General features: G+C 31.1%; 1 protein-coding gene across 6 annotated transcripts; it reads left to right on the forward strand.

The window, feature by feature from the left end:
- Positions 1 to 525: 525 nt before the first annotated feature.
- Positions 526 to 25,996, forward strand: LOC129920672 (serine-rich adhesin for platelets-like). 6 transcript variants are annotated; one of them, XM_056002137.1, is made up of 6 exons: positions 526 to 1,325; positions 10,078 to 10,325; positions 10,398 to 10,655; positions 10,716 to 12,442; positions 12,780 to 16,719; positions 16,827 to 17,129. In XM_056002137.1, the coding sequence occupies exons 3-6, from the start codon at positions 10,403 to 10,405 to the stop codon at positions 16,856 to 16,858; spliced, it is 5,952 nt and encodes a 1,983-aa protein (XP_055858112.1). In that variant the 5' UTR covers positions 526 to 1,325; positions 10,078 to 10,325; positions 10,398 to 10,402; the 3' UTR covers positions 16,859 to 17,129. The 6 variants fall into 6 exon arrangements, with proteins under 6 accessions (XP_055858112.1, XP_055858108.1, XP_055858110.1 ...); XM_056002133.1 differs by adding an exon at positions 4,259 to 4,512 and having other exon boundaries at positions 526 to 1,294; positions 10,398 to 12,442; XM_056002135.1 differs by lacking the exon at positions 16,827 to 17,129 and adding an exon at positions 24,915 to 25,996 and having other exon boundaries at positions 10,398 to 12,442.
- Positions 25,997 to 27,369: the final 1,373 nt, after the last annotated feature.

Raw genomic sequence — 27,369 nt, forward strand, 5'->3', positions numbered from 1 at the left:
ATGAAAATAGTTTAAAAAAATAGTTAAAAATGACTATTTGTTTCTGTGTGATAGTGAATATCATGGATTTGGATTTATTTTTTGACATTTCAATTTCTTTACATCCAGATGTATTTTTTAAGCTAGTGAATAATATGGCCGTAAATCTCCTTAGCTAAATATCGGATTAAGTGAAGGTGGAAACATAGTATAAAGTAGATTTAGAGTAGGGTTTAAATGTTTGAAAATTTGCGCTAATGGCTTTATAGAGAGACTTTTTACAATTAAAATAAAGAATATATAAACAACACAGGTAAAAATAAGTAATTCAATAGCACTGACCGCAATTTTTTTATTTCTAAAAATCTTAATTCGAATTTCTACGATGTGACATGTGAGTGTTGATTTGACATTGGTCACATCGCACATGAAATTCAGTAATAATCGAACTATTGAAAAAAAAAAAAGTAATCTACTAAATATTTTTTTTTTAATCTGGCAGTGCTGCCTTTGTTCAGTGTATTGAATTCAGTGGTTGGCATTCGACTTGGTTTAGTTTTACTTATACCGTCGTCGGGAGGATTGTGTCTTGCTCAAAGCAATTTTTTTTTGTCGAGAAAATATCCGAAGAGGGTGTCACATTTTTTTTCTTTACACAAGAAATATAAATAAAATATAAACCAAACCAGCTAGTCGCGACTGGACCCAAACAATTAACACTACTTCATCCCACTAAATGAGGCAAATTTATAAAAAATTATTTATTAGCCATTCATTATTTAAAAAAAATGACTTTATTTAGCTTAAATACAACATTTTTTTTATTTGTCGCATTGGGACAACTTGCGAGTGAGAAATCATCATCAATCCATACAAAAAATGAATTTATCTAAATAAGAGTAGCATTGCCATTTTTTTGTTGTTGTTGTTTTCGTTTCTTTTCCACAAAATCGAAACAACCCTATATATCAGCTACAACAACACATATACCAAGGCAAGAGAGAAAAAAAGAATGACATGAATGAAAAAAGAGTATGTCTATATTGCAAGAAGTCTTCCATTCATTAGTTGTCCTGCTCAAGTTGCTTGCTGAAAGCTTTCGGTCGATTCAGCTGATTACTTTTATTTTGATACGACAAAAGAAAAGACAGGACATGTATGTTTTGATATAAGCTGTCACAATTGTGTCTACACGATGAGAGTAAAATTGAACATAATTATTAATTGCTGGGAGCTGTTGTGTTAACAATTAAACAAAAAAGAAAAGAAAAAAAAAACTATGTGTGAACTTGAAATTACAGCTTTTTAATTAATGGTGTGTTTTATTTTGTTGTATTTATTTTTTGGTGAGTTTTATTTCTGTTTTGTGTTTTGCAATTTTGACCAAAGATTTATTTCGTTTTTTTCTTTCTTTTTTCATCATTATTATGTTTTGAAGAGTGAAAGAGAAGGAGAGATTAGATGAGATGAATTTTCAGTATCTGCCATATTTTATATGAAAATGAATGGTTGTTAAAAAAACAACAACAGGATCAAATGAGTTCACCCGGTGTTTTGCTGTTTTTTTTTTTTTTGTTTATACATTTTTTTGTTTATCTTTTCTCAATCACTCGTATTTCTCATATTATTTTCATTTGAAAAATCAATAAACATTAAATTATGATCAATTTTGTTTATTTAACAAAATTGCAACTATTGAATTTCTTCTCATTTCATTTGATTGATTATTTCGTTGTTCAGTGTTTATTTTGCTGATGATTTCCGTTGTGATTAATTTTCTGGTCCAACGATGTCCACCTACTCCCTGACCTGACCTGAGAACTTTTCTGTAGGAAATTAAATGCTCTACAACTTTTTCCTACATAAATTTGTTGTAGAACTACCCATTTCTAAAATAACACCGAAATAAGATCGAAAAAAAAATCATGAAAAATTGGCTTTCATAACCTGCCCTGTCTCACTGGTGGAAGTTACAGTAAAGTCACCTATGACACTTTTATAAAATGTTTAATTCTGAGTAAAATACTTTTTGATTCATTGAGATTGAGATATCATAAAATTCCGTTGAGCTGTATAAATTAAGGGGTTATATCCAGTGTTGCCACAAGCTGAAATGAAAAGTCGCTAGGCCAACCCCTAAAAGTCGCTTGATTGGGCGAAATTCTGGAGACAAAAAGTCGCTAGAAGTCGCTAGAAAAAAATTGTAAAATAAAGCTCAACAAAAATTTATTTTTGAAGAACTTTATTTTTTTTTTTCAAAAATTCAAAGTTATTTAACAAACAAACTTATGGCTAGAGTAACAAAAAACAAATAAAGGTAAAACAAAAAATAATTTTGTCTCATTGTTAATAGGTATTTAGATATCTATATAATTCTTAAATCTTTTGGAATAAATCACATACAAAAAGATCAATATCGATTTCTTCAATATTCTCAGTTGCAAGAAGTTCAACAGCATTATTTTAAAATACATTTGTTTTTAAAACAATTTCTAGTAGTTCATAGATATGACAGTTTTTGCTAAGTAATTTAAGTTGATTTTGAATAAGAATAATAGAATTTAAATTTTTTGTTGACAATTTATTTCTGGTTTTATTTTTCACAAGGTTCATCGTACTATAAATGTGCTCAACTTCAGCATTAGAATGGGGAAGTGACATCACAGTTCCAGCTAGCTCAAATAATTCTTGATAAGTATTGACACCCGCTGCATCTTTGTACTTTGAAACTTCTCCCCAAAATTTAACACTATCATGCAGTTCTTTCCATTGCACTAAGTAAATATTTGTCCACTGCTTTAAGATCTCAGAAATGCTTGGCTTCAAAAGTCGCTAGAAATAATCTAGCGACATCAAAATATTTTTTGTCGCGGAAGAAGTTGAAATGTCGCTAGATCTAGCGACAAAGTCGCTAGAATAGCATCCCTGGTTATATCTAGTCTAGTTGTAAGTGCGAAAAAACATTCTTTTTTTGTGGATTTTTTCTGAGAAGGCATTTAATTAGGTATAGAAACATAAAGAATACATGTACATATAGCAAATTTAATGTATTAAAAGAATTCGCTGTTTATTTAAATAAAATATTGGGTTCCGTTATTTTTATAGAAGATCTCCAAGACGAACTCCAAAAAAAGGTGTCTGGCGGTGAGCAAGATATCTCTGATCCAAATCACCTAAAATAAAAAAAAAACAAAAGATTCATTTCCAGGATATGCGAATGCAGGTAATGAATGAAGGAATAGTCAAAATTTTGATTTTTGACAAAATGGCGGCTTCCCAAAAATTTACACTTTTAAAGTGGCTTAAAAAATCGAAATATTGTCAAAAACCTTATTCCTTCGTTCATTACCTGACAAAAGTATCTAAGGCCGTATGTGAATTGCGTTAAATAGTTAACACCGTGTAAAATTTTTGACACTATTGAGGTATGGATTATTGTTTAAAATTTTTTCTGCCTTTTTTCTGCCATGATACTCCTTTTTAATAAAAAAAAAAAAAACAAAAACAAAACCATCTGCAAAAAAAATTAACTCAAATTTAACAAGGTCCCAAAGCCTAGTAAATTTTTAACAGCTGAAAGTTTTTTATTCACCTCAATAGTGTCAAAAATTTTACACATTTAACGCAGTTCACACGCGCCCTAAGAAAATTGTGTAAAATTTTCAAGCCGATCACTCCAGCCGTTTCGGAGAAATTTTGCTCACTGACTTTCAAAACACGGTTTCTAGAAAAACGCGTTTAAAAATTTTGGGAACCATGTAAACTAAGTTAAAAAGTCTTCACAAATACGCTATTTTCTTCGAAACTAATTGCTGTATCAATGTGAAATTTTCGGATAACATTCTTATATATACAACTGAGTCCAATGTAAATTCAAAATATGCAAAAAAAATTTATTTAATTTTTTTTAAATTACAACTAGGTAGGTATAACCTCTTAAAAAAATCACTAAAACTTACGTGTATTTTGTATGGGAAATCTTCAATAAAAACTGTTTCTTGCTTAAGCAAACGAATCTCGAAAGACTCTTTTAAGCTTAATTTAGCATTTGAGTTGTTAGAAACTGATGTGTAAAATAACCGTCATATTTTATTAGAAATGATAACGGAAAAAAAAAAACGCAAAACTGTTTTTGACTTAAGTTGTTTAAGCAAGAATTAGCATATGTGGTGTATAGTATAATTTAACCAATATAATCTCTTTTACGTATTTTGTAATGGCTTATTATTGAAAATTATTTTTTCACATGTATTTATTTTGCATGTTTCATTATTTTCAGGCCCATAATCATAATTCTCTATCACTCTTATTTGGGTTGAGTCACCAACCGTTTTAACAAAACGAATTCTGGTCTATTTGTAATAATTCCTATACATTTGTGGCAAATGTTCTCCAAATTGAACAATCAAACGATGCATATTTTTAACTTAGGCAGATATAAATACGCCTGCCATCAAAGAGTGCATGCAAAAACCTCTCAAGTAGGTGGACTTAAGTTGTTTTTGGAATAACCGTTATAATTTCAAAGGGAAGGTATGTATTATCTTATCTGCTTTTTACCCAGAATACGCATCTATTATGAGGAACGATTTTCAGCAAAAAAAATAATTTTGAAAAAAATGTGACTCAAGTTGTTTTTGCAATGACCGATTCAATTAAAAAAATCAACAATTATTTAGAATTTTCTGGTTAAAAAAATAAATGAGAATAAAAATCAAAATCGAAAATTTTGTAGTGAAGTCCTTTACGATTATGAGCTATACTGGTATACAACTGAGTCCAATACTGTTAGATAGATAAAAGATAACACATATCAAATGATGAAATTTCGGTAGGTATTACGCTTGTCAATTGATAATTTTTTTTTCTATTGTGAACATTAATGTCGTGTTCCAAAATTATGGGAGTTAATCCCTCCTTTTTCGTGCCATTTTGGAATTTGTTCACGACGAATTTGACAAGTGAAGTGATTTGACGTTTGCTTTGCATGTGTTTGTAATACTCAACAACAAATAAAATAATAACAAAATCTTTTAAATTCACTTTTATTGATTTTTTACAATACTTTATTGATTTGTTTTATAAATAAATATAATTTTCTTCACAAAAAAATTAAAACAACAACCCAAGAATTTGACAAGTAGTCCATGAAGTCAAATGTAGAAGTATTGGTAATCACTCCGTCACTCCTTCAAAATTTTGGGAGTGAAGAATTGACTCCAAAAATTCACTCCTTTTTCAATTTTGGAATTTGAAATCACTCCATTTGGGAGTGATTATATAGCTAGGAGTGATACTTTTTGAATTTTGGAAAACGACATAACCCCTTGTAGCTCCATGTAACAGGATCAAATGAGTTCACCCAGTGTTTTTCTTATTTTTGTTTTGTTTATGTATTTTTTCTGTTTACCTATTCTCAATCACTCATACTAAATTTCTCATATTATTTTCATTCGAAAAGTAAATAGAATTCAAATTATGATTAATTTTGTTTATTTAACAAAATTGCAACACTTTATTTGGTTGACCATCGCGTTGCTCAGTATTTCATTTCGCTGGTATTTCCGTTGTGTGATTAATATTCTGGACCAATGATGTCCACCTACTCCTTGACCATCTGGAATAGGAACACTAGATTAGATTACATTAACTAGTTTTTTTTTCGATTCAAAATTGGTACACTAATAAACTTAAGAACACGGACATGGCAATCTGCCGTGTGCCGGATATGACATTTCATAAAAAAAGTATTAAGAAAATTTTAAAAAAGAGTATGTAATTAAAAAAAAGACTTACAAAATGATTAAAAATGATAAAGTTTGTATAAAACAATATTTTTTTTCTTTTATTTTTATGTTAGAATTAGCAAAAAATTTAAATATACCATATAGAAACATAATATAATAAAATAAAATAATGAGAGAGCGATGACCCTTAGGTTTTTGCAATTTTAATGATTTGCAACATAAAAGAAGTAAAATTTTTAAAATTTTAATGATTTGTCACATAAAAAGTAATAACACTGGTCAACAAAATTGAACTTTTTTTTTGCCACAAGAACCAAGATATACTTTTCTATAGGTTTTTGATATGCTGAACTCGAATCTGAAGTCAAAAAAATTTGATTGGCCTCCGTTTTTGAGATATAACCGTTATAAAATGCTGAAAAACGGCATTTTGGCTCTTTTCTAGCTTCTGTTTTTATGTGGGGTAATTCATTATAAACAAATTTGTACCGGTGATTATAAGAACAGATATTCTTCTTCCAGAAACTGTTTAAATTTTCCCGATATCTCTTTTATTGCTCGAGATATCTTAAGTTTCAGTTAGTAAGCCAAAGAGAAACTAAATTTAATCTAAAGTTTAAGTCCCTGGTCATAATATTTTTGCCACAAGAACCAAAACATACTTTTCTAGAGGTTTTTGGGTCGCTAAACTCGAATCCGCAATCAGAAAAATTCTATTAGCTTCCCTTCTTGAAATATAACCGTTATAAAAAAAAACCTTTTTTTTGCATTTTATAACGGTAATATTTCAAGACCGGAGGCCAATAGCATTTTTCTGATTGCGGATTCGAGTTCAGCAACTCAAAAACCTTTAAAAAAGTATATTTTGGTTCTTGTGGCAAAAAAAGTTTAATTTGTTTGGCCAGTGCTATTTCTGAGTCAAAGACCACTCCTTAAATTTTAAATATCTCGGGAAGTAAAAAAGATATCGGAAAGATTTAAACATTTTTTGAAAGAATAAAACCAGTTCTTATAGGAACCGTTACAAATTTTTTCATAAGGAACTACCCCACATAAAAACATAACCTCGAAAACAGCCAAAATGACGGTATTTTCTAACGGTAATATTTCAAAAACGGAGGCCAATAAACATTTTCTGACTTCAGATTCGAGTTCAGCATATCAAAAACATATAGAAAAGTATATTTTGGTTCTTGTGGCAAAAAGCTTGTTGACCAGTGTAATTCGACAAATATTTATAGAATACAGGTTTCAAAAACTATTCCGATAGTTCAAAGTGTGTTTGCAAAATTTATATAAATTGGACCATCCACGAACGCCATTTATTATTTCATACAAGCAGTTGAGTGAAATAAAACTCTCTTGGAAATACAACCGTCGTATTTTTTGTAGTACATATAAGGCAAACAGCAATGAAGTGGTAAACATCTTCAGATTCTCTTCTGTTGCATATGCCACAAATCTGCTGAAGATCAGTTCTATGTGGAATGTAGTTCATATTAAGAATTTCCACTCTTGCTCTAAAAATAGTGCTTGTAGCCTCATGATAAGTACTTGACCTTGAAATAGTTATCCTCAATTGGAAGGTTCCTGTAGAATAACCTGGATGTTGACGACGAAGCTCTGGTTAAGTACTGGTCATATATTGCTTGATCGGTCTTAGCAATTATTGTTGCGAATATATTTGCCCATTCCATGACGTTCGCCTCAGTTAAAGACAGAGAAAGGTCATGCGATAAGGCCAGCTGGTTCAACTCCCTAAAAGGATACTGGTTCAATTGCAATTGTATCAACAGAATTGATTTATGAAAACTGGATTCACTTCTCCCCATCACTTTTATTAGATAGTCTGCATGAGCTTTTAAATTTTTAATGCATATGGGTGGTAAGCCTGATTCCACGTGTATGGCATAGGTTGGTACTTAATTTGGTAGTCGAAATATTCGTTTAAAGAAAAATCTTTTAATAGTTCCAAATTCTTCGAACTGTTCCTTGCGTTCCATAGCACATATGTACAAGTGTTGACTGTCGCACTAAACACTTGGTATTTGGTCGAATGGTCAATGTTTTGGTAAAGAACATAATAATAAGTACTAGCTTAGCTTCTGTGCTTTTATCCTTTGCATGCCAAATTTCAAATTCGATGTTAACCAAACCCCAAGGTACCTGAATTCGCGTACTATCTCAATCGGTTCATTATTGAGCCGCCAAGTTTCTTCAGGTGTCCTTACTCTTCAATGTACACTCTCGAAAATAAAAATTTTTGTTTTTTGGACATTGGTGTGGAGATCCCAATAAGAACACTATTGACTACAATATTCTGATTGAAGAATTCAGGTTTCTTTGAACATGAATTTTGAATTGACAAATCTTTTAATATATGTGTATTTTTTTTTTAATCCATTTCCTTTTTTTATGGTAACGTGGTGTTAAGAACATTGTGGTTGTCATTGTGTAAGGTGGAATGTTTTCAAATAAGTTAAATTATGTGACCCTTAGGGTCAGTTGAATTTTAATAGTTCAGCTTCGTGCTCAAATTTTAACAAGGTCCTACTAAAAAATTGTGGTCTAACTAAATTTAAACAGCAAGCCAAGCATTTGAGAATGAGTTGAACCGAGGTTCACTGCTGAACTACTCTGACCATAATCTTGTAAAAGCCTTAACTACATTTTTCATGTTTCTGCTTTGTAGAAGGAAACACTAAGGCCCATTTGCTCATACGATACCTTAATATACTTAAGTAAAACAAAAACTGCTAAGTTCCACATAGCGAAAAAAATAAAATTTTTGGTTCATGTTGCTCAATTTTTAAAGTTTTTGTCGAAATATCTAAAAAATTTTTCAACTCAAAATTTTTCGATTCAAAACGAAAACGTCATTAATCCCTTTTGCACGTTATTTTATTTAAGTCAATCCGTATCTACATGGTAAGTGTAAATAAATGAGACAGAACAAAATTTAAGATATTTCGACAAAAAACTATAAAAATTCATCAAAATGTAACTTGTTCATCCCATATCCTTACGGGTTTCGATTAAATGCAGTTCTTTTATAAATTTCGAAAAATCTTTACTTTGCAATAGTATTTTGCTTCCTCCGCCCATAATTGATTTTTGATTTTTACTGTTCTTTGACTAAAACATTTCCTTATAAACAACTAATTGATCAAAATATTTTTTATTTCATACGCCATTTTTCTACAAATTAATTAACAGTTCCAAGTTTTATAATAACTTAATTTGTAACTTTGCAACACGCCGTAAAAAAGTTGTATTGTGTGGCATTGGTTTATTATTTTAAAAACTTGCCCTGTTATTGCAGTTTTCAAAAAAGTATGAAAGTTTCCAGGGTTTTTCAGAGCAAAAAAAAAGAAACAAAAATAAACACATTTTCTTGAACTGTTGTGTGTTTACTTCTCTTTGAACAAAAGCCTCTATTTTTGTTTGTGTTTTTTTGCTCTGAAAAACTATGTTTTGTTGAATCAAATTGTAATATCGAATTTTCGAAAATAGGACATTGAATTTTTTTTGAAATTTTGGCTTTAGGTGTTGATTCAAAATTCCTTAAAAATGGTATACCACCAAAATGGTATATTAAACTGCATACTTGTTTTGGAGCTCAATTTTATTTAATGAGTTGCTTTTTTTTCTCAGATTTCATGATCTATTTGCGTCTTGAGATTTAAAAAAATGACAAAAAAATTAATCTGAGAATCAGAAATCTGAATCTGGATTTTTATCAAGATTAAAGCATACAAACACACGCACTTTCACACACACTCCTCTGTTTGACATTTGTCTGAACATTTGTTGTTGTTTTATTTTTTTTTATACGCTCAGATTTCGTACACAATTATAAAACTAGATTTCATATTCTATTTGCAGTGGCAAATCTGAGATTTTTACACAAAAATCTCAAAAGTCAATAGAAAACGGACATAATTCAATATTTCGTCATCTCATACGCTTTGCGAATCATCGATTCACTTTATTATATTCGGAAGGAGATATTTTGTTTGGTTTACAGATATGAGTTCACAGATTTAGATTTGGTTTTATTAGATTCTCAAATTTATTTTTATGGATTTTCGAAAATCAAGGTTTGCCCCTTGCCTAAAAAAATACATTTTCAAAAATTTCCTTCAAATCCATCGAGTGAGACATGAAAAAAAAGTTCTTTTTAAGCTCTATTCATAACAGAAAATCAAAACTTTCTTGTAGGTCTGCTTGCTGAGTTATTTGCAAACAAACATTTGTTTTTTTTTTTTCTTACATTCAAAAGCAGATATCTTCGAATTCAAGTCTCGAAACACTTAAAGCCATATGCTATTTTCTTATTGTTTACTTACAGAAATCTTGCCGAGTGGAGTGAGAGTAATAGATTTTTACTATGTTCACCAGCATCAGTAATATATTTACAAAAAGTTGAATACATTCACATACATAAAAAGAGGAACTCTTTTTGAAAATACCAATTTGAAAAAAAAACTATAAAAAAACTAAACGAAAATTCATACACATCCCAAGTTAACTAAAATTCTATCAAAATAGGTAAAAAACAAGCAACCCGAAAAAATTTCAAAACGCGGCTACCACGAGGTAAGAGAAAAAAAGGGCCAGGACAAACTTAATGAAAATAATGAGTTTAATGTTTTTTGTATCTATTTAAAGGCAAAATGGCAAGCTTCATGATGTCGTCGGGGGATGGTGGTGGCGGAGGAGGAAACAATAACAGCAATAGCTGCCATACAAACTCCAGTTCTACGGCTGCAGCTGCAAGTGCTTCTTGTGCTTCGGCAGCAGCAGCGGGAGTAACTGGAGCAGGAGTTAATGAGGAAAACACGAATCAATTGTCCTCCCAAGCAAATTGCGATGGAATGTTCCCGAATGCTTTATCAACAATTCAAGGCCAAAAATGGAACGAACATGGTGATTTTGAGCTTTTGCTTTTAAATGTTAATCGAAATCATGAGAATCTGATCACTCCAGTTACTTTAAATACAACAACTGGCGGTTCTAATTCTTCAACGGTTGCAGCGTCAACAGCTTCTTGTTCTTCAGCAGCAGCAGGAGCAGCAGTAACCGGAGCAGGAGTTAATGAGGAAAACACAAGTCAATTGTCGGCATCGAATTGCGATGGAACGTTCCCGAACCCTTTTTCCACAATGCAAGGGCAAAAATGGAGCGAACATAGTGATTTTGAGCGTTTGCTTTTAAATGTTAATCAACATCATGAAAATCTAATCCCTCCAGTTACTTTAAGCACAGCTGGTGGTTCTCATTCGACTTCGGCGACAAAACCGTCTCAAAATTCCAACTTCAATACGAGCTATAAGGGTGAAGTTTTAAAACTACCCGGCACCGATATGCATCATTATGGCATAGCTCCAAAAACAGAGGCTCTAGTCGTATCGATATGCAATATATGCAATGCAATCCTCAAAGCCCCGGGACTCGAGCGACACATGAAAGCTCAACATCATTCAAGCATACGTAATGCTTTGGCTGCAGCAGCATCAGGAGTTAATTCCTTGTCAACCTTACAAGATTCCTCGTCGGCAACTGAACGTGATGCAACAAAATCTTCATTAGGAGGTAGTACATCTTCTTCGGGGGCCAGTCAGACTAATACTTCAGTAGGATCTTATCAATCTACTTCGTCTACTCGAATACCTGCAGCAGGTGCTGCGCGAACAGTTGCGTCATCATCTGGTCGTGCGGCGGCAGCAGCAGCAGCGCCAGCTTCTCCAAAACCATCAGCAACATCAAACCGATCACCTGCTGCAGTTTCTCGATCACCAGCAGCTAATCGATCTCCGGCATTGCCCACTACTGCACCGTCGCCTATTCCCGCTGCAGCACCAACACTCCGTGCAAAAGGGCGAGGGGTTGGTCGTTCACGTTCGAAAAGTGGGAAAGGCGTCAAAAGAAAAACATCCGCCCTTTCAACTGTATCAGCTGCGCCAACGACAGCGTCGACAACAATAGTAGAAGCAGTAACAACTACGGCAACAACAACAACAACCACAACAGCAGCTATTACACCACAAAGCGAAATTTCTGCAAATACAGCAAATTCAAACAACAATAGCCCCAATTTAGTAAACAGTCAAGGCTCAAGTTCCTCAGCGTCGATGATTTCTTCGACGTTTCCATCGCCATTATCTGTGTGTTCCTTATCGGCTTCGCCCCCTGCCGGGTCGTCAATAACGCTAAGTCCATCTGGTAGTTCTAGTGCTACCATCATATTAGATGTAACTTCAACGGGTGTCCAAACTTCACCAACTGCCACCTCAATTCCTAGTAATTGCCCAACACCAATCACATTGTCTTCACATTTATCGCTATCTTCATCGTCATCATCGCCTTCGTCATTCCAGTCGGCGTCGTCGTCGTCATCTTCTTCCTCATCTTCGTCGTCGTGTTCCTCGGCAGCGTCGCCTTCCTCTCACTCATCTACCTCAATGAGCTTACTCTCTACAACTGTCGTCGTAGCATCATCTCCATCGCCAACCGTTGTTTCGTCTCCAGTAGCATTCAGCAATCCATCAACAATGGAATCAACAAATACTTGTAATGCAATTATTATTCCTCCTAATGCTATAAAGAACCAAATCGCAGCCGGAACCGGAGGAAACAAAGGTACAATACAATCCATAAGTACTGCAACACCAACAAATAGCTTTAAATCAACTATCAATGCAGCTAATCAAAGGGTAAGCAATTATAATTTTTTTCGGTTGGGAATGGTGCAGTGGATGTAGTGCTTGGCTGCTAACCTGAAGGTGTGGGTTCGAGCCCTACCTAAGGCAGCATTCTTTTTTTTACCCTCTAGCTTGGAAGCCACCCGTGGGATTATATGAGATAATAATAATATATAAACAATTCTTTCCTATCTTTCTATTCCTTCTAACTAGTGCCGTGCAATATACATTTAAAAGACCTTAAGTCTTACAGGCATATAATTAAAATAAAAAGAAAAAACGATAAAGTCCTTAAAATTTCTCGATTAAATTTAATTTCATTTTGTATTTTCTATGATAATTTTTCCAGGTTCTTCCCGACTTTGATTCTTCAAATTCAGCTTGTAGTATTGATTCGGATAGGCGTACCAACAACTCATCAAACAATAGTCAACCTTCAATAAAAAGCTATAACAACAATGTGCAAGCCGCCCAAATTGAACCCAATCTTTTAAAATCAACATTATCTTTATTGGTTGCATCGGCGGCGTCGTCTTCTAGTGCAAATAATGATGGAACTATGGGTGGTTCTGCTGGGACAACATGTTTGATAGGCAACAATAGCGGTATGGTTATTTCTCCTGTAACGTCAACACCAAGTCCAAATATTGCTGCTGCTACCGCCAATTTGTTGCCAAATATAAGTCTTATTCATTTGGGTTCGATACCACAACAGCCATCACAGCAGCAAAAGCAGCAGCAACTGCAGCAGCTACAGCAGCAGAAGCAACAGGAACAGCTGCAGCAAAAACAGCAGCTACAGCAACAACAATTACAGCAACAACGGGAAGAAGAAGACAAGCAACAACAACAAAGGCAACAACAACAGCACGAACAGCAGCAACAACAGATGCAACAAAAACAACCACAACAACAACAGCCACAAAAACCATCACAACAACATAAACCATTACAACAAACGCAGCAACAACCAAAACAACAACAAACGCAACCTTCATTGCAAATGCAACAACTGCCATCGAAACAAACTCTTCAATTACAACATCAACGCCAACAAAAAAATCAAGAAAGTCTTAAAAAGACAGAAGATCAAGAAAAACACCAAAGCCAACAACAGACTGTTCTCCAAGATGTTTCACAGCAGCAGCACCAGCAACAACAAGGTCAAAGACAAATTTCTGGCATCATTGATTCCAATACGTCTTCCTCTTCAGTGCCACCTATTCTGATGACTGGTATAGGCAGTAATCAGCCAATTAACGCTCAGCAACAACAACGTCCAATGCACTTACCAAATACGAACTTAATTGACATGAACACACGAACATTCCAAAATCAACAACAATCAGCATCAGCAACTGATATGCAATTCGATCGAAACGTTGCCTATCAGCAACAACAACAACAGCAACAACAAATAAATGCTGCAACTGGAAACACTGCTGTCGACCCCAATTCTATTCTCACATTAGTCGATGGCTATTTTGATCAATTTTCCCAGTTAGACTTTTTGAATGATACAAAATTTCTTAATGAGATTCTAAATACAACAGATACAGAAATTAGTGACAATAATAATGGTAATAATGGACCTTCGGCCAAGAAACAACGTTTGGAAGAAGATTTTAATAACTTGGCAGCAACATTTGAAGTAGATTCTGTGTGCCATCAACAAAACATGTCAATGCAGCAGCATATGCAAGGTGTTGCTGTTGCTGTTGGCGATTCAACTTCATCGTCATCATCTTCATCGTCTTCCTCATCAAATTCCAGTTCATCATCATCTTCTTCGTCTTCTTCTTCTCAAATAATACCAACATTACAAGTGCCGCCCTCAGCACAGCAATCATTGGAAAGCTTGCAGGGCAGTTCTATGTTAAGTGATATTAGTTCCTTATTGGGTACAGCAACAGGCAATGCTGAAAACTCAAGCTCCCAGCCCATGAATATGATGCCAACAGAATTATTTACTAATAATCTTCCTGTTGTTAATTGTGAATCTTCACAAGCTATGGTCGGTTCAAATATTATGGCTCCATCATCCCAGGTGGATGTGAGTGTAAGCGTTAGTGATTTAGGTGATTTTTCAAATTTGAATGCAACTCAATTTCAACAAATTATTTATCAACATCAACAACAACAACAACAGCAACAAACACAACAACAACAGCAACCGCAACAACAACAACATAATTTGGACGATTTATTGGGAAATGGATATCAAATCTACAATCTGCCACCTATAGCTGGACAAAATGAACAATATAGTCAGCAAAATGTTATTGTCTTACCTGGTGCAAACACCAACAACACCAACAATACTAACCCTACCACAGCCACCAACGGTAATGTAATGGAGACCACAGGAATAAATCAACATCATCAACAAATTATTTATGAAATATCCAACAATAGCAATGAAAATTCCACAAATGGACTCTTCGATTTATTTCAAGCAGCCAGTGGCCCCAACGGCTTACAACAACAAGATATATTTGCTGTCCAATATCCTAGAACGTTACTTAATGATGACAATGGTGTCAATATCAGTTTTAGCGATATAGAAATGCTAAGTGGAACAAATAATTGTGACATGAGAGTACTTGATAATCTGGCTTCATCTATTTCACCATTAGACTTGGCGGCGGCTGCAGCAAATTCAGAGGTTCAATCATCGCTTAAGAAACACTTTTCCAACAACACATCAGTAAGTGGAGGAACACTCACATCCGAAACACTGAACAATGAACACGACAACAATAACCACTACCAAATCAAAGATACTTCCAATGAAATGCAACCAAATACAAATCATGAACTGGTAACAATAATTAAGGGTGATATTATGTTCTTCGAAACAACAGATAAGTGTAAACAATCTTTGGAATTTGATCTAGAAGACATGGAAGATGACTCACAAGGAGAATGTATAGAAAAATCCACAACCACCGAGCCATCAGAAAAAGAAAACGATGATACAGTTATTGTTCATAGACCTGTTTCATCAATGCCACCATCGACGGAAGCATTTCCAACATACCATAATAATACTAACTTAAGTTCAACTGTTCCCAGACCTATTACTATGAATTCATTTGGAATGTTGAAAACATCTTATGATTCTACAGAATTTCGAAAAGATATTCTCTGCACACGAAAAACAAATAATTCCATTGCGTCAACAAATGCCGATGGACGTGTTAGTATTCCTTCTGGGGGGAGTCCTTTAGCATCGATAAATCCACTGAATCGTCATAGTATTGTTACACCTGATAATGGTGATGCTGCCGCTACGATTTTTGGCGGATCATCGCTCGCACCACTTGGTTATAAATTTGAAATGGGAAAAAATCAATCTAATTCAACTATGAATTATAATATTAAAACAAGTAGTAACTTTAATAGTAGTCGTGCAACAATTCGTGCAATAAATACCTCTTCTGCTCCTGGTCCAATTATAGGTGGTTTTACAAAGCCACAGCCCAGACGTATAGTTTCTTTAAATACTTTAAGTAATTCAACAACTACTGCGCCAAAATGTCGTCAGATTGCAATTGGAAGTACAGCAGGTGGTGTCACTATTACACCAACCACTGCAGTATCTCCAGCAGTCAATATAACTGGAATCAATAATGTAGGAGGAGGGCCTGGAATAGTACGAAACACTTCAAATAATACTACGCCTACTGCTAATCTTTACTACAAGTCCATTGTTGGAGGTGTTGGAGTTATTGCCACAAATAATAATATCATAAATGTATCAAATAATAATAATAGTAATTCAACAAATAATAATAATAATAATTTTAATACTGATAATAATGATGCTACTAGTATTAGCAGCAACAATTCGAATAACGATACTAACGATAATGATAATAATGATAGTAACAATAATGACAACATTAATGAAAGTAATAATTATAACAATGATAATTATAATAATAATTCCACTAATAATAATAATAATAATAATAATAATAATAACACAAACAATAACAATAATAATCCAAACGATCGAATAAAATTACATAAACGATCATTGATAATGGGAAATGGCAGCTCATTAGCACCCGGCGCTGCATTAACACCACGGACTATTAATCTTAGCAGTGAAATAATAGCTGAGCTATTGGATTCAGCTAGAAGTCGCATAGATATTGGACGCAGCAGTTTAACTATAACAACATCGACATCGAGTTCGGGAGCATCGACAACATCTTCATCATCATCATCACCAACATCAGTTTTAAATGGTGGTAACAGCTGTGGCGGTTATCAGAATTTAGGTAAGACAAATTCTTTTTCAAATTCTTTGTCTTATTATAGTGCCAGTTCAATGTAATTTTGTTTTTTTCTTTTTCTTCTTCTTCTTCTTCTTCTACGTTTTTGCCAGCTACATCTTTGTTGTCTTTTCCCTCAATGTGAATTAAAAAAAAAAAAAACAAAACGTGGAAATAGGCAGTAAATGTAGCTTATAATAGTATTTATATTAATTTTTTAAAAATTCTTAAGACTACATTTATGTTATATAAAGAGCAGTACATTTAATGAAAAAGAAAAAAAATAATTTTTTTGCCAAATAATTATTTATGTTAGTAAGAATAGGTCTGTAATCTCTTAATTTTTTGTTTGGAACACTAGCATGCTCTTTCGACATCATGTTGTTTTCGCGATTGTTTTTTTTTTATTAACTTTGCCAAACCATTTTTAAGTAAATATACGTGTATATTATTTCAAGGCGATCGACTAATAAATATTAAAATGAGTGACAATGCGGGGTTACCATGATTTTAGGTGGCCAAGCATAACTGTGAATTCGTGCAAAATCACTATGGAAATTGGTTTTTCAGAGTAATTTGTTCGGACACCTTAGGAGGCTTTTTCAGAACCGATAAAAATTAGACTTTTGTGGCTTCGAAAGGCAATTGTAGATAACAAATATATATTTTTTTTTTTTTTCAAAAAAAAAACCATCCCCGGAACCTGCTACGACCGCGACGATTCTTAATTTCAAACTATAAAGTGTTTTTTCGGCCATTACATTTTTCAGGGAGGTTAGATTGTCTTGGTTTTCATCTAGAAATACCGTAAGATCATGTGCCATAAGGTGCATTATGTGGAGTAATTCCAGAATAAAGTGCATTTAGAATGCAGTTTTTTAAATAGGTATGATACTTAGAAAAAACCGTTTATTCTTTTAATTTAATTTTTGAATCTGTCAGAAAACTGGCTATCCTTGAAAGTGTTTTTCTTGTGAGTCTAGGGTGAATTTGGAGACAGTGTGTTAAGCAGAAAATTTTTATTTTTGTATTTACTAACGGTTTGCCTTGCATATTTTACGAAAGATAGGTATGTGTTTAGGAATTCACCCATGTTGTTTTAATCAAAGCCAATGTTTGCTTGAAGTGAAGTTAAATGTTAAGGTACAGTATTTTGTTTAAATGGGTCACACACACACATACACGCATGCTCAAAATAAAACTTCGCTCATTTTGTTATTGTTCATACCATCAAGTCCATATTTGAATCGTTTATAAACAACATTGACTAAGCATTAACTTATCAGGATTAACTTTAAAGGCCTAAAACCCGGTTAAGATTTAAAAAAAGGGTTAAAATTTTAGCGGCTTTTAAATACATTTTGAGCTATAACTCGGCAACAGTTTTTTTTTATTGCTTCTGAAAAGTTATTGCATATTGACATATGATGTTTCTGAAATAAACGATTCATTTGTTGTTTTAATCACTTGCACATTTGTATGTACATCTTTTCTTTTTACTAAATTTTGATGTAACACTCTCTCGACCAAAAAAATGCCTACTTTACTGCCTGCTTACATTGTGTTATTATAAGATTAAATTATGGTTGATACAGCACCCATATGTATGTATGTGATTTTTTATTTTAATTAACTAATACTCATGTTGATTAAACGAAAAAAAGATCCTTTAACTTGTTTTATTGCAGACAATTTCTCTTGGGACTTCATCTAATTTGCAAATTTAAATAAAAACCAAATTATTTGCAAGAGTTATGTGATTATTTTTTTTTTTTTAGATTTGACGAAATTGATACATTATTACAATTAAATAACACGTAAAATATTTTTTTCTAATTTTAGAAATACAAAATGTATAACAATTTATTTTGTTTTAATTTTAAAAGCTTACAAAACTTTAAAACGTCCATTACTTAAACATCAGGCAATCATCGACGTATCAATATTTCTCCTTTTTTATCGCGGTAAAATATATAGGCACGTTAAGGTTAATTATCAACACAGACACGTTTACACTAGGGCGTTCGTTATTTAGGTTTTTTTTTCGAGGATCAAGTTAATAAGTGGAAAAACTGTTTCAAATAATAAAATAAAATCCCCTAATTTTTTCAGATTTTTATTTTGACGCTGTATGGCGCCCCAAGAGGGTTAAAGTTTGTTGTTATGTGAAATAGGCATATGTTGACTTATAAGGCCATTTTTTTTAAAACAAAAGTTTTTGGTGAGGTTCTTGTCTACATTAAACATCGTTTTCATAAAAGTTATAAACCATTTTTCTAGGACTAGGGGTTTAGTCAATCTTGGGGTGCCATTTTTTTTTTATTATTTAGAAACAGTTTTTCCACTTAGGAACTTGATTCATAAATAACGAACGCCCTAGTATACACGTATTATTTTTTGGTACAAAAAAAAAAATTTAAACTCTCAAAACTTTCACACCGTTTTCAATTGGTTTACTATATTTTTGAGTCCGTCTTTTCTTATTTAAACATAAATTTAAGCAAAAACTTCTTTTTTTTTTATTTTCCATCATTTTTCCCCCCAATTTGCAACACAAAGTATTAATAGGTTTCACGATAATTTTTAAGTTCTAAGTTTTTTTTATTTAAAGTATGCTAAATTTTGTCTCGCGTCCAATAAAACAAAAAAATGCAAACGAATAAATACTCAGTGGAAATTTCATGCAGAGTTTCTCAAACTGCTAAAAAAAAAAAAATAAAAAACAGAAAGCTAAATTACTGTAATTATTGTTCTACAAACAATGTACTAAAGAATTAATTCTATAAAAAAGTTAAATTATATTTTAGTAAAAAGCACTTAGAATTAAAAAAAAAAATATACATATGAAAATTAAAAAAAAAAATAAAAAATTTACAATATTGACAAAATCTGTTGATACAGATTACAACCGAATTAGTGCTGATGATGATTAATGTAAGTCTTGTTATTTTTGTATTGTAATTTGACTTCGTGTTTTTTTGTGTGAAACAATAATGTGTTGTTTAAAAATAAAGTGTTAATTTATTTATTCGATTTTTCGTAAAACAATATTGTTTGCTTTGATTTTAAGCCGCAGAGGTTTTCTGCCATCCCGATCGACCCGTTACACTGTTATATTACTTAAATTTCTCATCGTCAGAACCATTTAGATAGCTTCGGAGCCAAGATTGGTTGTTAAATGTTATGATTTAATAGGCGTTTCCATTGTACATCGGTAAAGACAAATTAAGTTTTTGAAAATTTGATTTTATTCAATTAAATTATTCTATCGTTAACCTGTCGTGTCTATTCAACATTCAAGTTGCTTTTTGTCTTTCTTAAATTTCATTTAATTTCATCAGTATTTTTACATTAAATTTATGTAAGCGTTTGTTGGAAGGACATTAGCAAAAAAAAGATAAACAATTGTATCTTTCGCTGTCAAAATTGTAGCGAAAATAAATCTGCAAATTGCCGTCGCACAATGGCAAAAAGGTGGCATATTAAATCAACCAAAATAGCTAGACACTTGAAATTTGGAACAAGCCTTACTGATACAAATGTTAGTTCATAGCCATTTCGAATGGCCACGCCCATTTTTAGGGTTACCACCCATACACTTTTTTAAGATTTTCGAAATTTCTCGAAAAATCCTCAATCAGTTTCAATTCAACTTTGAACGCCTTTTATAAAATAGTAATGCAATTGCAATTATAAAAAAAATAAATAAAAATAAGGGTTGCCACTTTTAAAATTTTTTTATTTTTTTTTTCATTATTTTTTTTTTTAAATAAATTCATTCAATTAATTTTTTTTTAAATATTTGTATTATACATACATAAGTACACATCTAATAAATGAACGAATTTAATAAATTAAGATGTCTTTATCACTCTCAATTTTGACTAAAAAACGTGCATTTATAGAAAATGACGTCACCAACTTAAAATGATTCTCACAGGGTATCAAAAAGTAGCAAGAAAACTTTTCATATTCTAAAACAAGATGAAACACAGAGCAAAATGACATCTAAAACTTATTGGCGTTTTACGGCGAACACAACTAAATGACTAAGGTTTTCAGAAGAGTGCAGAAAACACATTATTTTTAGGTTATTTTTCATTTTTGACTAGGAATTAAAATATTTTGAATGCATATTTTTCATGCAAAAATTTATTAGAACGTACTAGAACTTAGTTCAAGTAATAAATAATAAACAGAACACAATTTATTGAAGCAACTGATAAAAAGTCGTAAAAACTCTACCCAAAAGTCATAGAGGAAGGAATACCTAGAGAGCCGACTCGTACCCCCCTTGCCTAAAACACCCGCAAATTTAATTTCAGATAATTGGTATACATCTCTCTTATTTTTCTCTTGTTTTCCTATCTGTGAATACGTGTGAAAGCTATAACATTGTATATATATTCTTATAGTACTCTCATGAAGTAGAATTTTCTATTTTGCGTCGCCACCGCTGGGATCGCTAGTTTATTTTATGTTTGAACCTTATGCAGAAAATTGAAGTGCAGATCTACCAAAAGATGTCGCTAAAGTATTTTCATGGATTGATAGTACTATAGAAATATATATACAATGGCTATAATGCGTTTAATACCTTCCTTTCACCAGTAGATGTCCTCACAAACTTTGAATTTAAACATGATTTTGGTTTGTACATGAACTTGAATAGCTCAAATAGCTCACTCCAGACACCCACCTTTCAATAAATATATACAGAAATAAAAAAAAGGTTCGTGTTTTGAATTTATTATATTATTTTTTTATGAATTAATTCCTCTACTGAGCACTTAAATTGTTTTTAATTGTTTTGAGCCCAACTCCACAGTTGAATGTGTTGGTGCCATTTAAAATGCACAGGAAAACTACCACATATAAGCACTGTGGAGTTTTTCCTCTCATTGCAGCTTGTAGCGTGGAAGAGAAAAACCAACCGAAGTCGCGTCTCTTGGTATTCCTTCCTCTATGCCAAAAGTGATCTTCGTCTTCCTTTAAGACAATCTCCTGAATACCACGTGGTTTAAATTAATTTTCTTTCTCATTTTTAATTCTCTATTATATTTCGAATATAATAGTTGGGTTATTCAAAACAACGCTCAACTTCGTGATTTGATTAAATGCCAGCTTTTTTTAATTTTGCCCCATTGTGCGTCGGAACTTTAAAAAAACAGAAGTCTTCTAAAAAGAAAAGACTGTTTTGTCCTTTCTAAAGAATTTAGTAATTAATGTTACTTTTAAACTTGCAACACGATTGTTTACTTGGAAGTAAGCTACGCAGCATCGTCATCATCTTCATGATAGCTCGGGTGGATCCACCAGTTGATAGCTCAGTTTTTTTTTCTAGCCATCGTTCGCTGACCCATTACGAATTATTTTCCCAGCAGTACATCGATCTTCCAAAATTTCCCCTGCACGTCATATTCGTCGGCCCGGAAGCTCCAATATCATGGGTTACCGTTGTACATTAGGGTGTGTCAAAGTGCTCAACTATGGAATTTTCAAATACAATAGCTTTTAAAAGTTGAATTGCTTATCAAATATTAAATTCTGCGTTTACAATTTTCATTTTAATTTATATCTTTGGCTCGCTCAAAATAAAGGAAGAAACCAAAGGAATTTGGATTTTTAAAGATTTTTGAAATATATGTTGTTTTTAATTGTGTCGTTTGGATACAAAAATAAATGTACTAAATATTTTTAGGCTTTCACGTGAAAGATAACTCAATAAAAATTCAAACGAATTTTTTTTTTTGAAAGTTAACGTTCTTAAGTACTTTTTTTAAATTTTCTGTAATATTATCAATTTAAAGTCAAAAGCTGAAAACCAGATGATTTTAAAACAAATACTTTTGAAGATATTAACAAATATCTACAAAAAAATCAGTTTAAATATATTATTATATTGTTATCTATATTTATTGTTCGATTTTAAAAACTTTTATGTTTTGTTATAAAATTATCTTTCACCTGAGATCTTAAAAATATTTTTTTATTTTTGTTTTGTATCCACAGATCCACACGAAGCAATTGAAAACATAAGTATTATGTACTTTATAAAAATCATTTTTTTTAATCGACTTTATTAAATTCAGTCGTCTGTTTAAAAAAATACCGTTAGTGAGACACCAGCTCTTTACTATACAACTATGTATTATGTTTTTTTTTCATCAGTCACTCTCACTTGTCAAATGAGAAAAGCTATTTTCTAAACCGTTAATCATAGAGTTAATTTTTTTTAATCGATTAACCAATAAATCAAGAATGAAATATGTAATGAAAAAATTCTAAAATATTTCAAAACCAAGTTATGAACGGATTTTTAAAACAAATGAAAAAGACTTTCAACAACGACATGATAAGCTAATAAAATAAAAATGAGGTATCTCATACGGATTTTTTTTAAGTCGCTAGATTTCGAAATATAATTTTCTGAAAAACACCTATTATTTTAGTGTTTTTTTTTTTTCAAAGTATTCAAAAAATCTTACAGTACTAATAGATATGGTTAATGTGCATGCATGTGCAAAAACTTAAATTTTTAAAATGATACATATTTCAGCGAAAAAAAGAAAAAATATTTTTTTTGCCCAACATTTTTTGTTTAATATCTTTCTTTTTTCATAAATAGATAATCTAAATTTATATAGTAAATAGATTAAAGGGCAGTACTTTATTTTAACAATCATTTTAAACATTTTCACATTCAAAATTCGGAGATATCGGTAAAAAAATTATATTTTTTCAGACTTAAACTGATTTTTCAACTTTAATCGATTTGAGCGAGCCAAAGACGAACGATATTAATTTTTTTTTAACATATTCTTAAACCTCAGACTCCAATACAACTTTTGACCACTATTAACTCTCTGTCGGCACACGGGTGCGAATTTGGCAAGACAAAAATAAAAAAATAAGGATTTTTCAAAAAAGTGGTCACAAAGATTTTTTTGGAATTTTAAATACAATATTCAAATTCCTCGGAAAATTCTACATCAATTTCATGTATGATTCTCTATAAAATATTGAGACTGAAAAAAGTTCTAGGGACGTGAAAAAGTACAAACCAAATTCGCACCCGTGTGCCTATCACGTCACAAAAAAAAGGTGTGCCTACAGAGGGTTAAATTTAAAAATTAGAGTACTTTTTTTCGGCCATACAAAAGTGTCACACCCTATTGTACCTTGCATATGTTTGTGTCCAAGATTTAAAGACAAAGAATTTGGAATTTGTGAAACCATATTGTATAAAACAATTCAAAGCTTGTAGGCGAAATGACTTGTTAGATGGAGTTTAGGGCAGAGATCAGAAATAAATCTCAACCTTTTGAAAGGTTCTTAATTAACAATTATTTGTTGCCATTTTCAATAAAGGTCATAAAATAACCTTTATTTTTAAAAAAGAAAAATTTCGGTCAAGGTCTGAGAGAAACCTTTATTTTGTATTTGTTCATGTTTCGGTCAACCAGTGAGATTTATCGCTGAGAGAAAAAAATAAATCTCATCTGCAAATTTATCAATTAGAACATCAGTCTTCTGAAATATTCGAAATTGTATTTGTCGTCCCAGCGACTTAAATCACAGTGAAAAGGACATTTTTCATCTTTACATTTATTTTATTATATTGGATCAAAGAACTTTGAACTTAATACATACACTAAGATAAAATATCCTTTTCATATTTATTTTTGCTAAATAAAGACATTTTTGACATATTCGACTTTTTCATTTGAATTAAATATTTTTGTTTTATTTTCTGCGAAAACGGTAAGAGGTTGACCTTTTCCATTTATTTTTTTGTAAAAATCTGAACCTTTGAGAGATATTTAAAAAAATAAAAAATAATAACCTTTATTTTTATTTTTAAAAATAAATCTCAAACCTTAACCGAAACCTATTTAAAGTAATGCAGAAACCAATAATTGCAAATAAAGGTTGACTATTGTTTCTGATCTCTGGTTTGGGACAAAAAACAAGACCATTAACACAAAGTTGTAGCAGATTAAAGTTAACTTATTAAAATTAAGGTCATTTAAAAGATTTATGGGAAAATTACATTTCTAGTTTCGTAGTTTTTTGGGGTTAAAATCTAGCTAATTTTTTTTTAATAAAGGTTTTCCACTTTCTTACTATCGTATGTTATGTGCTTAATTGATTTCATTTCGTTTGATTTGTTTTTTTTTTGTTTTTTTTTTTTTTTTTAGAAAATTGGTGCAGCAAAGCCTCATAAATTTAGGCTACACTTGAACACTCTCTCTTGCTTTAAATACAATATAAGACAAAACACATAGTAAAAGCAAAAATAATAATAAAAAAACATCTCAGCGCTTAAGTGTTTTTTTTTTTATTAACATTAACAAAAAAAAAATTCAATTAGCAGGCTGTTTAAAACATTTTTTACTGTATAAAAACTATATAATAAACATAATGATAATTAAGTCTTAGTTGGATTGTAAAAAAAAAATCTACTTAAAATGCCTGCACAATGTTTAACAAAATAAATAAAAATAGGTGTCAAAAATGGTAGAAAAGATGGGATTCTGAAAGAACTCAATCCTCTTATAAGATCAGAAGAAGATCATTCCAAAAATTTTGACTTGTGCTTAAATGCATGAATATTTTTCGGATTACTTGCTCATAGCCATCAAACATTCTATTGTACAAAATTTCTGTTTTTCGGGCACTTAATCGAGTTTCGGCAGTATATAATTTGTTTTTATTTTATGTTTTCAATAGAAAACGCTTGACAATGCTTGATTTTATAGACTGGTACTCAGATCCTGGAAAATATTTTAAAAATCATTTTCAGCCATATACAAGTTGAGAGTATGATAAAGGATATTTTTTATTCTGTGAGATAGTGTGGGGGCATTTTATTTTTATTTTTTTTTATTATAAATTCAAATAATAATTCGATATAAATCCACATATTAAAGTCCAAAATAATAATAAATCTTCTTTTTTTAATGGCAACATAATAATAATATAAATTTGTTTTATCAACAATGTAACTTCCTAATTTATATTTATTTATTTTAAATTAGCTATAAGCATTCTTATTATTTAAAATAGTTTTACATTTTTAAACAAATGATTTAAATGAAATTTATATATTTTATAAATTGTTTTTTTGTTTTGCTTGATTTACAAAAGAGTCTGAACAATTGGGTATTCTACAAATCAAAAATATTATTCATTATTAAACATAAATATATGCAAATAAGTAAAATAAAATCATTAATTTATTTTTACATTGTGATACCAAAAAAAAAAAAAAAAACTTTAAGAGAAGTAACAAAATAAACAAATTAAAACAAAAAAAAAACAATACTTTTATTAAATCATATTATTTGTTCTCATTTCAGCAGAAAAAAAATATTGTTTTTCTAGAATTTGTTTGTACCTACACACAACAAAATTATTCTTTTGCCCTTCTGCTTTTTCTGCGTATAAGTAGATACAAAAATAAAATAAAACGTTACCTTAAATGCATCCTTGTACATATATGCATTGATTTTTAAAAGAAAAAATAAACGATTTAAGTATAAAAAATAATAATAATAAAGAAATAAATAAATTAGCGTAACATTGTGATAAGAATTTGTTTTCATTTAATAAAAATATATCTACATTATTAATTAAATAAACGATTTGCTGATTATTATTTAAATACCTAAGCAACGAATAAAATCCATGCTTATATTTTCGTTGTGCATAACTGTTTTATTTTTCTTTTTGTTTTATATAAGTTTTTAATTTAAAATTTTGCAAATTCAAGTGATACAAGTTCGATACAATTTCGTTCAATATGATTTATTTTTGTTTTGTTCTGTTTTTTTATTTTTTTTTTTACTTCATAAATATAAATGTAACTATAAATATAATTTAATTTAATTTTGAAAGTAAGTTTTGTTAACAAAGAAAAACGGTCTTTTGAGTATTGTCTGTAATCATTTAACTTATACCTATATTTAAATGAAATATTGTGTGTAAAATATATATATGATAAAATTGAAAAAAAAAAAACAACTGAAAATGGGTATAAAATAAAAAATTAAAGAAAAATGAACAGAAAATAAAGACAATATAAAAAATATTTTTTTTTAATGTGTTTAAAAATATTTTCACAATTAATTGATCGAGGGAAACAAACCTAACTAGCGGAAGACGTTGATTACGTGACGGTAACTGTCTGCATGTACAGAGTGTCCTACACTACACAACCACCGCACCACCACAAACGAAAAACCATAGTTTCCTTGGTAAGTTTCAAAGTTGGTTTTTACTGCGTTGTTCTCGAGTTATAATGGTTTTTTATGTTTTTGGATGTTTTGCTACAAAAATTCAAATTTTGTCATGGACTTAAACCGATGTGACAAGAAATTCGAGATATGTACAATGTATTATCTAATTACCTATGTCATAATTAGAGATTGAAAGCTATTAACTTAAATTTAGAATAAGGATATACTAGTAGCACCGTATTGGTCAACACTTCAACAGTGGAACTAAGTTGCTAAAGCATACCTTCAGAGTTCGGGAATAGTTTTGTTTATTTTTTGTATTAAATAAAATTGCGTCATTCTGGGAAAAAAATAAAAAAAAAAATATGGAATGGCTTGACAGCTTGACGTCTGTTGACATCTCTCACAACAACGC

This window comes from Episyrphus balteatus, chromosome X, assembly GCF_945859705.1.
Source record: "Episyrphus balteatus chromosome X, idEpiBalt1.1, whole genome shotgun sequence".
Taxonomy (NCBI): domain Eukaryota; kingdom Metazoa; phylum Arthropoda; class Insecta; order Diptera; family Syrphidae; genus Episyrphus; species Episyrphus balteatus.

Bases quoted from the DNA above. Each gene is read 5' to 3' on its own strand.
- LOC129920672 (XM_056002131.1), top strand. From the start codon at position 10,403: ATGGCAAGCTTCATGATGTCGTCGGGGGATGGTGGTGGCGGAGGAGGA. The intron at 12,443-12,779 runs GTAAGCAATTAT...TAATTTTTCCAG, and splicing joins TCAATGCAGCTAATCAAAGG to GTTCTTCCCGACTTTGATTC. The intron at 16,720-16,826 runs GTAAGACAAATT...CGTTTTTGCCAG, and splicing joins TGGCGGTTATCAGAATTTAG to CTACATCTTTGTTGTCTTTT.